Raw genomic sequence first — 13332 nt, 5'->3', positions numbered from 1 at the left:
TTTTCCAAACAACACACCAAAAAACACAATGTCAAGAATGACAATCAAACTGATTGTCTTATGTTGTTTAATAATATATATTCTTGAGGTCCGTTATATTCTTAAGAGACTGTCACCGTAAAATATTGAGCTGAGTTTCACATCAAACGTCATTAAGCAATCAAAAAACAATGGCATATTTAAACATTTTATTTTTAAACAAGTCTTACTTTTTTGTATTTATCAATTTTTAAAAAATTAAAAAAAAAATTTGGTCAGAATATCTTCTAAAATATTTCACTTTCTTTTATAGACTTTAATGCTGGCGCTTCACAATTCCTAAAATTAGCATCGCGATGTCCTTTCCCAAACCACTTAATGACATAATCTTTTGGATCGAAATGCGTAATTGGTGGACCTACTAATGAAATGAACATTAAACTTGACACAGTTTTTATCAATAAAGAGTTTCGCAAGGAAGATAAGATTATATTCATAGTAGAAAAAGAACGCTCACATTCAGCTGTTGAAACAATCAAGGTATTTATAGCAGTTCTCAGAGGCTGAAGATCATTAGGGGTTTTATTACAGTCACCAGTGGAAATGTATTCACGAAACCCTTGGACAGCTGTAATTTCACAAATATTTAAAGTTTTTGCTAATTGTCTAATATCGTTTTCTCCAAAGCATGGATCTTGGTCTGCAAACCATTGTGGCTTATCAAAAATTTGTAAATTTTTTATTACATTATTGTTATATATATTTTTCTTTGTTTGGATCATTTTCTTTGTCTTGTAAAGATTTATTCGCAGCTCTAGTTGTAAACATTCTAGAATCAAGATTTTCACTTAGTTTACTAAAAAATTCTTTTTGATTAATTTTAGAAACATTTTCGATCTGTAGTTTGACGCCTTTAAATTCAAACTTTTCTGCTCAAGCTGCGTTTGCGAATAATATTCACCTGAATTATTTCTCATTGATTGAAGTATATGGTATTTTAAGGTGATAAGCCGATGTGCATCAGGTAAAGAAGTTTGCCTATCTTGTAATTTTTTAGAAAGATGTTCTAGTTCTATTAAAGCATCTAGCATTACTCCCATGCTGAGTATGAAATTGATATCACTTAATTTATTAAGACCTGCATATTGGGCTCTATCTCCTCCATTACGCCTTAAATCCAATGAAGATTCATGAAAGTGTTGATAAAATGCTCCATAATTATTCGAAACAGCCATCACAGATCGAGCGCTAGACGACACCCATTTAGTGCCTAGAATTCGTCCAATGAAATTTAGTTTTACACTTAAAGCCATAGCAACAGTTTCCAGTTCTTTTTTGTTTTTAGGAGATGCACTGTAAATGGAATATAATTTATCAAAAAAGCTTTTCATGTAACAAATTGGAAAGATATCGCGCACAACATCATTTACTGCTAACTCTAATTGGTGATTGCTACAATGCCATAAAATCAAATTAGGAAACTGATTCAAAAGTAACTGGGCCACGCCTGGCTTTTTGCCAAGCATATTAGAAGCACCATCACATGCAAAAGACACCCAATTACGTAATAAAAATTTTTTGTCAAAACCAAAATCGTGTGAAGCACATATAAAAGAGTTTGCAATAGACGAGGGATCTGTATTTGTTAATTCGATAAAATCAAAGTAAATACTATTGACAATATTTATTTCTGGAATGTTCACTCTCAAGCAGATTAACAGAGCAGACTTTTTGCTCATCGTGGTAGATTCGTCTATCGTAAACCCTACTTTACTATCGTTATGAAGAATATATTTTACAAGATTAGAGCGCATTTTATTTGCAATGTGATAAACAATATCAGCGCATGCGTGATCAGATTGTAAAATACGTCCCATGTCTAAACCGTTTTCTATCTGTAATAATATTAGTTCTTTCAAATCAGAAAATGGACGATTCCTTTTTGCAATGTGATAAACAGTCCGAAATATGCGGTAGGTAGTTTCGTGCTGATTGATCTGCATTTTTGAACTAAACATCTCTACGGTGTTTTTTTTGGACTGAGAAATAATTTTACAAGCCTATTCGTGTGCAACTGATAGTTTATGGCTTGAAAGCTTTTTCCTCATTGATTGTTGTTTTTTTTCTTTTGTTTCGCCATAGTCCTTAACGTTGCCAAGCGTCCACTCGCTACCCAATTTTATTCCTTGAGATTTTTCCGCACCTAATTTATTTGCTGACTAAAAACAGAACAACCAAGACCTGTTAATGAAACTGTCAACCAGTCAAATGTTTTTAATTTCTCCTTCCACTGTAAATCAGACCAGTAATCTGGAAAAATACCATCACATTGAGGAAGGGATTGGAAACTTTCAATACTCGAAAAATCTGTCACTTCTTTATTTATTTCAGTGTCATTTTCCAAATTACTTTTTGAACTATCACTGCTTAACTTTCTTTTCCTTCCGCTTGCTAGCAATTTATCCACATTTATAATAAGCAATTTTTTTTTAAATCATAACATTTAATGTTGAGTAAATCTGTGTTCTATATTTTATTTCACCAAAAAAAACTCTAACGATACTTTAACAAATAAAAAAGCCAATGTCGCTTTTTGTTGCTTGGCAACTTTTTATTTCAAATACAAAAGAAAAGACGCAATGTTTTATAATTATCAATTTAGTTTTTGAACTTTCTACCGGAAATTTTTATATAACAGCTGAGACTTTAGTTCATTTAAATTCGCATATTGCCGCAAACTTTAAAACTGTTTTTACAAGTTTATTTATAGGAGGAAAATAAAACAAAATTTCCATTAACTTATTATGTACCGAGATGGCATCCCACCCCAAAATATTCATTAAAAAAAGAGTGGGATGGTTTTCAAAATTTAAAAAGGTAACGGTAAGGCATCCCGCCCCATCCCGCCTAACTTCGAGCACTGTGTATATATATATATATATATATATATATATATATATATATATATATATATATATATATATATATATATATATATATATATATTAAAAATACCAAAAATATCTAAAAAATCTAATGCAAAGAAATTGCAATATCAAAAACAATTTATTAAAGATTTATGGGAATCATTTCTATGCCAATTACATCTACCAAATCTAATTTCTCCAATCAGCAGCTTTTGAATGCATAAATATAGACAATGTTGTTATAAAATTGTTATTATAAGAAAGAAAATTACTTAAGACACAAGTAAAATTAACCTAAATAAGTTAAATATTTCAATAACCACCTCATATAAAACTATGTATGAAATAAGCATATTAATTTTGTTAGTAATAATGTAAGAAAATAGACTTAGTACAGATCTCAACAAATTAAGTTATAACAAGTGAAGTAAGGGTGAAACAACAAAACCATCATCAACTTGTTGAATACACACTTGAGAATTTTGTCATCTAACATTGCAATGTGTTTAACTTTATCTAAGTGTGATACTGAATGTGATTCTTAAATCACACAGGTTTTTTAAAATTAAAACCTTTCAAAAGACACAAATCTGGCCAAAATGATAATTTGCTACTATTAAATAAAGTCAAACCACCAATATTCAAATGCCCATACGGAGGTGAAAACTTTGTAATTTTATTATAAACATGGTTTAATATTTGTTAAACTAATTGCTGAACCAAAATAAAATTAATCAACACCTGCTCGATATGCAACTATAAAATTGTATTGAGTTTTTTAAATTGAAAAATCAGGATGAAACAGACAGAGAATACACAGTAAAATTGACAAAGCAGTCAAATTAACACTAAACTGAACAGCCCAATCAGCAAATAGGGTAGTCAAATCTGATGTGAATGTTTCGTCATCATTATCATTACTAAAATTTAAATATGACCAAGTTCAGTTTCAACATTAACATTGTTATCTGAAAATATATTAACAACAGTTCCAAAAACTGAATCATTATTATCTACAACTTTTTCACTTATGAGGGGGTAACAGTTATCTCACCAAATGAATTTTGTAGATTAAATATTTCACAACTGATATGTTCATTAAATATTTGTTGCAAGCTTTTTAAAATAACTCTAACTATATATGTAACAGAAACAATACATTATCCTGAATTTAAGATAGAAAAATATATAAACATTTAATTTGGATGGTTCACTCTTATATTGAAATGATAAAATAAGAAAAGTGACAATTGACAAAGTCATTTCATGATTATAATGTAAATGACAATAGATTACAACCAAGGTCAATTAAAAAGAGTTTAAACTAACTTAAATTAAATAAGATTATTTTAATGACAAGTAATAGTAAAGGAGCATATAATAATAAAAACAAAGATAAATTAATGACAGCAAAAACAACAACAAAAGTAAAGATAATAACAATATATATATATTGTTATTATCTTTACTTTGTTGTTGTTATGCTATTACTTTGTTATCATCTTTATATATATATATATATATATATATATATATAGATTTTATCCATGAATTTATTTAGGATCTTCTGGACAAGGTCTGTTTTTGTAATGTCCTTTTGCCAAGGTGTGAATGCCGTCTTCCAAAATGAATCATTCATCATCTTCAGCGCTAAGTACGACTTTGTTTATTTCTTTGGTGTAAATGTCGTGAAGATGGGATCGGATGACGTTCATGGTTTTTAATTTTTCTTTCTTATCCATTAAGCAGTTGTAGTAACCCTGATGATTTAGTTTATTTTTAACGACATTCTTCTTGATACCTTTGCATTTTTTGTGTTCTTCTTCTTCTTCTTTTTCGTTAAGGACATTGTAGGAGTAGAGCTTAGGTCGAAGCCCAACAATCTCTTTAATTTGCATGCCTCCAGTCTCATCCTTAAATATGCCGATAACCTTTTTGTAAGCACCCACTTTGAATCCGACATTTTTAATGGCAGGATGTTCTTTGTCAAATTCGCTTGTGTCAAACTTGCTTTCAACGTCACCAGCAATATCTTTGTAAAAATCTTCCGTTTCGATTTCGTAAATGAGCGAGTCTGTGTCAGTCATTAACAATTTTGCCTGATTACCGTATTTTGGTTTGATGTAGTCGTAATGGAATTGAAACATGAGAGTTTTGCTGATGTCTAGGATGCACAATCCTAAGTAAACAGGCTTGTCGTAAAAGAGTTTTGTTTTCTCCATGTGAACGGCAATCAAGTTTTCATCAAAAATGGTGTTCCGCTTATAATTAGGTTTATTAGACCATTTTAGAGCTTCTTTTTTTGTGGTGACAAGTTTAATGTCTACATGCTTTTGAATATTCTCCATGGTTTTTCCAAACACAGAGTTGTTCATCAGCTTGAAGAATTCTTTTTCAAAAGGGGTTTTAGCTTTTGCTCTTAAATCGGTGTTGAGGTCAATGTAAATTTTCATAAAAGGTTCTTCTCTAAAGGTGATACCTCGATGAATTTTGGTAATGACCTAATCCATTCGCTCATAGACTTTTAGGTTTTCATGATAAACGACGTATTTCTCTTTGTTGTTTAAATTTGGAACGAGTTTTTCTACTTTCCCAATGAGCATTCTTTCAGGAGCCAAAGGGTAATTGTTGTGATAATCGTGAAGGTCATCAGGGTAGTCCAAGTCGATTTCTAAAATGCATTGCATGGATTTCCAATTAGAGAGTTCGTCTTCAGTCATCCATCTAAATTCTCCAACGGGAAGATTTTTGCTCATTGCCCATCCGTACAAATTGTTAGCGCCTAAATACTGAATGAATTTTGACGGTTTTGAAGGATTGTATGATTTACCGATGTATTTATTATTAGCAGTTCCAAAAATTTTGAGCGTGAGCATAGTCTTCAACTTTTGCTGGTTCATCGTTCAATTTGGAGTTGAATGCTTCAATAGGTGGTAATGGTGTTTCTGAGAAGTTTTCAATCGAGTCTACCCACTCGTAAGGGTAAACGCCTTTTCCCAGCAACAAATCTCGTTTTGTTCCACTAAATACTGAATATAGGTTTTTACACATTTCATCTCCTTTTTTAGATCTTCTATAAGCGCAATCTTTACAATTTTCTTTGCATTTGCATTTCTTTCCTTTTTTATCCTGACAGCTTTCCTTGCATTTCTTTGGATTTAATTTATCACATTCAGTGCACAAATCTTTAACCAGGTTGTCTGCTAAATCTTTTAATGAACTTGACATGAATCTGAAGCTGTCAATAAACCTCAATTCTTTCCATACTTCCCGAAGTTTACCAGTTTCTTTATCAATAAATTCTCTCACTTTGATTTTTTTTGAGAAGCTGATGTATTTCTCATCGTTGTTGGGTATGCAATTGAGTTTACCACCTAATTTCTTGATGAACAAATGGCTGTCGTAACCAGACAAATTATGGAAAATGACGGGTATGAATTTTGGAATTTGATATTTTATGTTGCAATCTTTGTGAGCAGCTCCACGATATTTTCCAGTCAAATGGCAGTGATCGCACACTTTGTCACCTTCGAGCTTTTCACTGCAAATGTGACATTTTGTTGCATCTTTAAAATTCTTTTCATCCTCATCAGTCATCACTTTCTTTTTCTCCCAGTGATTTTGCAGTAAATCGCTATCGTTCCAAATTTTTATAAGGTCTGTTTCGTGACTGGTTACAAACTTTTGAGCAACATCATCATCATCGCTTTCTGCTGTGTACGTGACAAGTTTTCCTTTATAAAGGTTTTCGTCGAAGCATTTGATGTAATAGCAGAAGGAGCTTGGAACTTGGTTTGATGAAACTTTCAAAGTCAGCATACACCACAAAGGGGACTCTCATCGACCTATTATAGTTTTTAAACTGTACGACAGTCCCTTCTTCAGGAAGTTCCATTCTCACTGGAGCGTTAGCATAGCAATAAGGTTGATGATTTTGGAGCTTTTCTTCTTGATCGTAAGCTTGCAGACAATTTCTGCAAAAATGTTGTTTTCTTTTACCTTTTGTTGCTGAAGAACCAGCAAACCGACTGAAGTTTTTAATCACACAATAATGGTTAGTGTCTTCGTTTAAAATGAACAACAAATCAACAGTATGCTTTCGATTTAAAAATTCAGATATTTGCAAAGGTCGAGGTATTTTTTCAATATAGCAAAAGACGTTGACGCTAATGTCTGGATTGATCTCTTCAAACTTGTCGATTTTAGTATACTTGACAAGAAATTCCATTCCTTCCCAATTTAACTCTTCAGATTTTTTAATCAAGTTTTCGCTGATCCTTTCATTATGATTGTTTTCTAGATTTAGCGCTCTTGTGACAGCCCATTTGAAACATTGGTTGTCATCGTTTTCCATGTTGGTAATGGTCTTTTTGTTTTTCAACTCACTAGGCAAGTCAATGTAGGATTTACCGCTGAAAGGCTCGTAATCAATAAAGTTAATATCCATTTTTAAAATCTTAGACATTTTGCAATTGGATCCCAACTTATTGTATTTAACACTACTTTCCAAGACTTTTTCTTCCATTTCACCCATTAACTTTCTTAAATTCGTAGCCCCCAGTATAATTTGAGAGTTGGATGAAAAACTAGCCATTCGAGTAGCTTCTTCACCACTCAAGATGCTTACAGATTTCATTTCACATATTAAAATAATTCTTAATTTTAAATTCCTTACTCCTTCCATGACATGAATAGCAGACTCTCTGACAAAATTAAAAAAGGCTGCAATGTCTTGATATGAGACAGAAGGTTCGTAAGAAAAATGCCTAACAGCACGCTCCGCTGAATGCTCAGTCATTTTAAACTTTATTGTAAAAGGTCTCGGAGCTGGAACCGGCTTAGCTGGACTTAGAGTAGGAACAATTGGTCTTGCATCAGTCGTCCGTCTACGCGTTACAGGCAGAGGAGTTGGAACCGGCCTACCAAATACAACGTCTTTGAGAGACTTTATCGTTTCTTCCACTCCATTTCTCACGCTGCTCACTGCATTCTTCACCGTATTTGGAATGAATGGATCAATGAGAGCATTTACTTGGTTAAAACCGCTGGAGATAGTTGTTGCAATTCTTGAAAACAACCCAGGTCTTGGTGCAGGAACCGGCCTAGGTGTAATAACGCTTGTTTAATCGGTAACCGGTGTGTCAAGTATAGATGTTTCAGCTCTTATCACCCGATTTTGCAAGCGATTAGGTCCGAATGAAATTATGTCGATAGAAACAGGGCACGGTGCAGAAGCCGGCCTCAAAACTGGACTTTGAGCAATTGACCTCGCATCAGTCGTCCGTCTACGAGCTACAGGTTTAGAACCAATGACAGGTTTCGTTGTTTTTATAGCCTCAACGAGCTTTTCTCTTGTCATTTTGGTATAACCTTTTATAGCCCTTTCTTTAGCATCCCTTCGTAATGATGCCATTGAGACTTTTTTATCTTTCAATGCTTTAGAGGATTTATCTTGCATTTTTATAAGGGAAAGATTTATTTTTCGGTGCTTTCAGTTTTTCGCTCTTTGGCAATTAAATTTTTTTGAAGACTTACCACTCATTTTATTTGCGCCGTGAAGTCAATTCAATTTTTTTTAAAATCTTGGCACACTTTCGGCATATTTTCTTCTTCGAAAATTTTTTAACCGTTTTTTCAATTCTCCCGTGAAAAGAATTTAAAAATTATGATGGTAACCATGACAACGATTAGTCGCAAAGAAATTTACTTATTCCTTCAAAGGCTTCATTTTCTCTTCTAACGAATCATCTTCTTCAAACTGCTGATCATACTCCTATTCTTCAAAACCAGAATCAAAATCAACCAAAAGAAGATTTCCATCTCTATCGAAACCGAGTGTGTAAGAAGCGCCTAATTCATCAATCACTTCATATTCTTCAACAAACACATATCGATTTCCGAGAACATCAATTTGATGACCTGATTCATCAATACTAAACATCTTTTTTAAATGCAAAGAAATTTTCTTAACCTGAATTCAATTTTTTTGTATTTTCAGCAACTTTTCAATTCTTCGAAAAAAGAATTTAAAAAAATCTCTTTACAAATTATTCTGCTCTAAAAAAGTGAAAAATGAAAAACTCAATTTATTTTTCTCCTCTTTAAACTCTTTCATTTGAGAAAATAGCTTTTTGTCTTGCATCCAACTTTCTAACCTCATTATTCAGCTCTTTTATTTTTTAAAAAAAATTTTTCTTTTCAGATTTCATTTCATCACTCATCGGAATTTTTCTTTTATCCATCACCTCTTTTCTTTTTTGAGTCACCTTTCTTATCTCCTCTGGTGAATTTGCTTTTTTCATCAACTCAGACAATTCAAGATCTTCCAAAATCTCTATTTTTTCTTCATCCCACGTTTTGATTTTAAGCGGGAATTTTAATATTCTTTTTTCTGTCAACTCTTTTCTCATTTGAGTCAGCTTTTTTTTATCCTTTTCCAACAGCCCTATCACCTCATAATTACTTTTTATAAATTCTTTAAACTTATTTAATCTTTCATCAATACTTTTTATTTTAGATTTTATTTTTTCATCCAACTCCATCTCAAACAAAGACTCTTTTTTTATTTCATACCACGGCCTTAATTCGCCCATCTTTTTTATTTTCGTTGGAATTTATTTTTCTTCGATTCAAGTTTTTCATTTTCAGCAACTTTTAAATTCTTCGAAAAGAATTGAAAAATTATTTGGAAAGACGTGAATACATATTTTTAATCTCTCTAATATGTTCAGTGATTTTACGACAATTATTACGACTACTAGAATTTCGTTTCCAATTTGTTCCGATCAGGAATTTATTACGCAGATCAATGTCTTCTTTTAAATTTCTGATCACTTCTTCAAAAGGTGCTACTTCAACCATTTCTTTGAAAATGATTCGATGTTCCTTTGGAAGTTTTCTTACGTATTTTAGAAATTTAAGCAAACTTTTTGATTTAGTCGTAAGAGAAGTTGACTCAAATCTATCATCAAGAGCATTTAAAAGATCATCCTTTTACATGTTTTCCATCTTTTTATTTATGTTAAGATTTTTATTTAAGTTAATTTTTTAACATGACAAAAGTTAAAAAATCAATTTTGCTGATTTTTACGTTTTTCAAGCTTTTCAGAATTTAAAAATTCAATCTTGATTCCATTGTCCACCATTCCATCTCGACGCTCCAAATATCTCCATCCAAGTCCAGTCCCTGCCATCGCTTTGTAAAGAGACTTGTATTCAATCACCTCACCCGTTTCAATGTTAGTCATTCTTACAATGATGGGATTTTTTTTAACAAAACGAAGCCGTTCCCATTTTGGATCGGTTGATTTCTTTTCTTTTATTTCACGTATTTTCTTTTCTTTTGCTCTTTCTAAAATCTCATCTTCACTGATTAAATTATTTTCAACCGCAAGCATCATCAACGTCATTAAATCGTTTGCCGTTTAGGTAACACCGTTTTCATTCAGCAAATTTTTCAAATACGATGTTGTATATCTCATATTATTATACCAAGATTTTTTTTTAAGTCAATTAAATTTTTTCCCGAAAAGACATCTTAATAAACAGCAGTCATGTTGGTTCCATCTGAAACAAATTTAAGCAATTTATCAGAAATAACCACTGCAAAAATAACGGTATTTGCAATAGTCGAAGTTCGAAATTTAAGGTTTACCACCAATTCAGCTGTTTCTGACGCCACTTTTTCTTTTTGCTTGCTGATATCAACAAAGAACAATGGATATAATTTTATATACTCAAACAAGGACAACCCTGATTGACAAACAAGTTCATTTGTACCGTAATATTTTTCATCAAAAGAGAACGCATCTGCATAAGCCATGATCACTTTCTTTTCTCCAAAATTCAAGTCGCAATTGTAATTTGGATACTTTATTCCGTTAACAGTCACGTAAAAATTGCTAACATCACAATGGTCGAATATAGATGGATTAACAGTTTGACTGGAAGATCTGTTTGTCTGAAGTCCAAACACGATAAATCTTGGAACGCTTTTGTCTGTGATTCTTCAAGCGATTAGGTAAATTCTGTTTGCCCAGCTGGAACAAGCTGTCTTTCACACTTGTTTGATTTATAAGCTACTTGAATGGGAATCTTTTTAGCCATTAAATTCATGAAATCAGTCTTCCTCGAAACATCTAATTCAACGCGAGGCATATAAAGTCTGAATTTTTTAAGATCAATCATCCCTGCACTAACGCTCTCCGCTCTGTAAATTGCATCATCGCATTCTTTCTTTGTAAAGGTGATGGTATGTCTGAACCCATAAACAACTTGGTCATAGGTATTGCAAAAACCAAAAATATGCTTCAACGGAATTTTAAACGAAAAAGCTCCAACTGATGTAGTGTCTGCAAACAAATGGTCTCGTCTAACTTTAAATCCTAAATTTTCAACAAGATTTGATGCGTCCATAAACCACATTTGCTTCAAACCATCTGTAATCTAAAAACCGTAAGGATATTTCAACATTCCGAGAATGGTGGTGGCTTGACCTGGATGAATAACTCTTTCCACTTGCTCTCCTGACAAGTCATAAGTTATATCGTTAAACAAATACATCAAAGCATTATTCACCAAGGCGATCTTGTCTGTAGCTTCGTAAAAGGTTCCATCACTCTTTTTCAACACTCCTTCAGTAAGAATGTAAGCCTCTGATGGCACTGTTTGAATCGATTGACAGTCAATCTCAAAAGTAATTGTTCCTGAAGAATTTAAATCAAGATTGGTTGGAAGTTACTCCAAAAAATCCACTTTTTCAATACCAATATCATACTCTGGGTTCTCAGTAACTATTAATCGGTCGGTTCTTATCATTTTTTTATTTAAGAAAATAATTTTTTTTTTATTCATATCACACACGAGGAGGAGGATAAGGCACGTGAGCCCTTCGGGCTCGCCTACGCGCCCTTGAGCCGCGTCCGCCGCAACAACAGGGACACTTCAGACCTTCGTACACTTCAGACCTTCGGAAGCCAGAACTTCGGAAGCCAGAACTTCGGAAGCCAGAACTTCGGAAGCCAGAATTTCGGAAGCCACAACTTCGGAATACTTCAAGCAATTTTCATGCCTCTTCCCATTTTAACCAGGTCTTGGATTCTGATGGCGTTCTTTTTTGACATTTTCTTGCTTTGAATGGATGAACTTGTCTTTAATTTCTCAATGGTGTTTTCACCTTTATTAATGGCTACGTCTTTAGCAGCAGAGATGGCAGAAAAAGCTAACTCTGTATCAGCAGATTTTGCAGCTGTAATCGCTTCTCGTCCAATTTCGCTTTTTGCAGCATTTTTAAGCAAATTCACTGTTGCTTTGGACATGCTTGAAGCAGCCGCTCTTTTTATGAAATTTTTAATCGTGTCTACAATACCACCTCCTCCAACAACGTTCTTTTTCACATATCATCGATTATTACAAATAAGCATTTTTAAATAAAACAATTTTTTTTAAATAATTTTATCTATAGTCTTCAATAACGATTTATATTCCTCTTTATTAATCTCCCCTTGTCTAACAGCTCATCGCAAATGGCAACAGCCTCATTTCTCGACTCTGTTTTTCCAGCATGCCAAGCAGCAATACTGAATTCAAGCTTTTCCACCAACGCATTCGGATCGCTCGGAAGAATGATCACTCCACGACTTTTTTTCCCTTTTTCAATACGCATCATTTTTTCCCAAATAGGAGCAATAAGTTGCTGATATTTTGGTCTCCTTGAAGCTTTCGGTTTATGCGGTTGCGAATCAGATCTTATAGCATCACTGTCCATTAAAACTTTTTCATAATTATGCAAACCTTCATCAGTATACTTGTTCGGCATTTCAAATTTAGTCATCAGCTCCCAAAGAACTTTTGTTCCTTCATACCTTTCTCCACCTACAATAATGTTATTTTTATCCATTTCAACCTCCATTTTTCCAATGTACATTTTATCTTCAACTTTATTCACTTCGAAAGGCATTTTCTTTTCATTTTTAATCAGCTTTTTATTGATGAGCGGTTGGAACATCTTTTCATTACTATTGATGATCGGCTGGAACAGTTTGTTCACATCAGCTTGAAAATTTAACTCTGAAATGTTGTCATTCACGCTGTCCTGATAAATCCTCTTTCTTCTCGCCAACACCTCTTTCACAATTTCGTCCCTTTTGTTCGGGTCTTGTATTTTAAAGAAAAACATCTTTTTAAAATACGTGGAAAAAAAATCAGAAATTGGTTTTTACAATTATGTTGATCCTTTTTTAAATAAGTTGTTAAACGTTTGAATCGCGTCTTCACGTCCTTTTTGGATTAAGTTTTCTTTAGTAACTTCATCAATACCTATTTTGGTTTTGGTTCGTATTTCCTCCATCATGGTTTTAAACTTTTGAAGCTCTTCCAAAATCAACTGAAACTCAGAATCACTTATTTTTCCATCTACTAACGCTTT

At 32.9% G+C, this 13332-nt stretch overlaps 1 protein-coding gene and 1 pseudogene across 1 annotated transcript; both read right to left on the bottom strand.

Moving 5' to 3' along the window:
* Window positions 1–254: 254 nt before the first annotated feature.
* LOC149878128 (E3 SUMO-protein ligase KIAA1586-like) lies at window positions 255–1982 on the bottom strand (annotated as a pseudogene).
* A 3768-nt stretch (window positions 1983–5750) lies between these two features.
* Window positions 5751–7542, bottom strand: LOC149878127 (uncharacterized). The gene is made up of 3 exons (XM_090073226.1): window positions 6711–7542; window positions 6434–6640; window positions 5751–6193 (listed from the first exon to the last, which is right to left on the bottom strand). Exons 1-3 carry the CDS (start codon window positions 7540–7542, stop codon window positions 5751–5753), a joined length of 1482 nt encoding a protein of 493 aa, XP_089929352.1.
* Window positions 7543–13332: the final 5790 nt, after the last annotated feature.

Source organism: Hydra viridissima, unplaced genomic scaffold (genome assembly GCF_058129835.1).
Source record: "Hydra viridissima isolate aposymbiotic clone 2 unplaced genomic scaffold, HvirCarnegie_v1 scaffold_15, whole genome shotgun sequence".
NCBI classification, from domain to species: Eukaryota; Metazoa; Cnidaria; class Hydrozoa; order Anthoathecata; family Hydridae; genus Hydra; species Hydra viridissima.
The sequence above is the reverse complement of the archived record's forward strand: the minus strand, read 5'-3'. Positions and strand labels throughout refer to the sequence as shown.

Coding starts and splice junctions, on each gene's coding strand:
- LOC149878127 (XM_090073226.1), bottom strand. CDS start 7,542: ATGAAATCTGTAAGCATCTTGAGTGGTGAAGAAGCTACTCGAATGGCT. Junction 6,641..6,710: donor GGTGTATGCTGACTTTGAAA/GTTTCATCAAAC, acceptor ACCTTTATAAAG/GAAAACTTGTCACGTACACA. Junction 6,194..6,433: donor TTGCAGTGAAAAGCTCGAAG/GTGACAAAGTGT, acceptor TTATTGATAAAG/AAACTGGTAAACTTCGGGAA.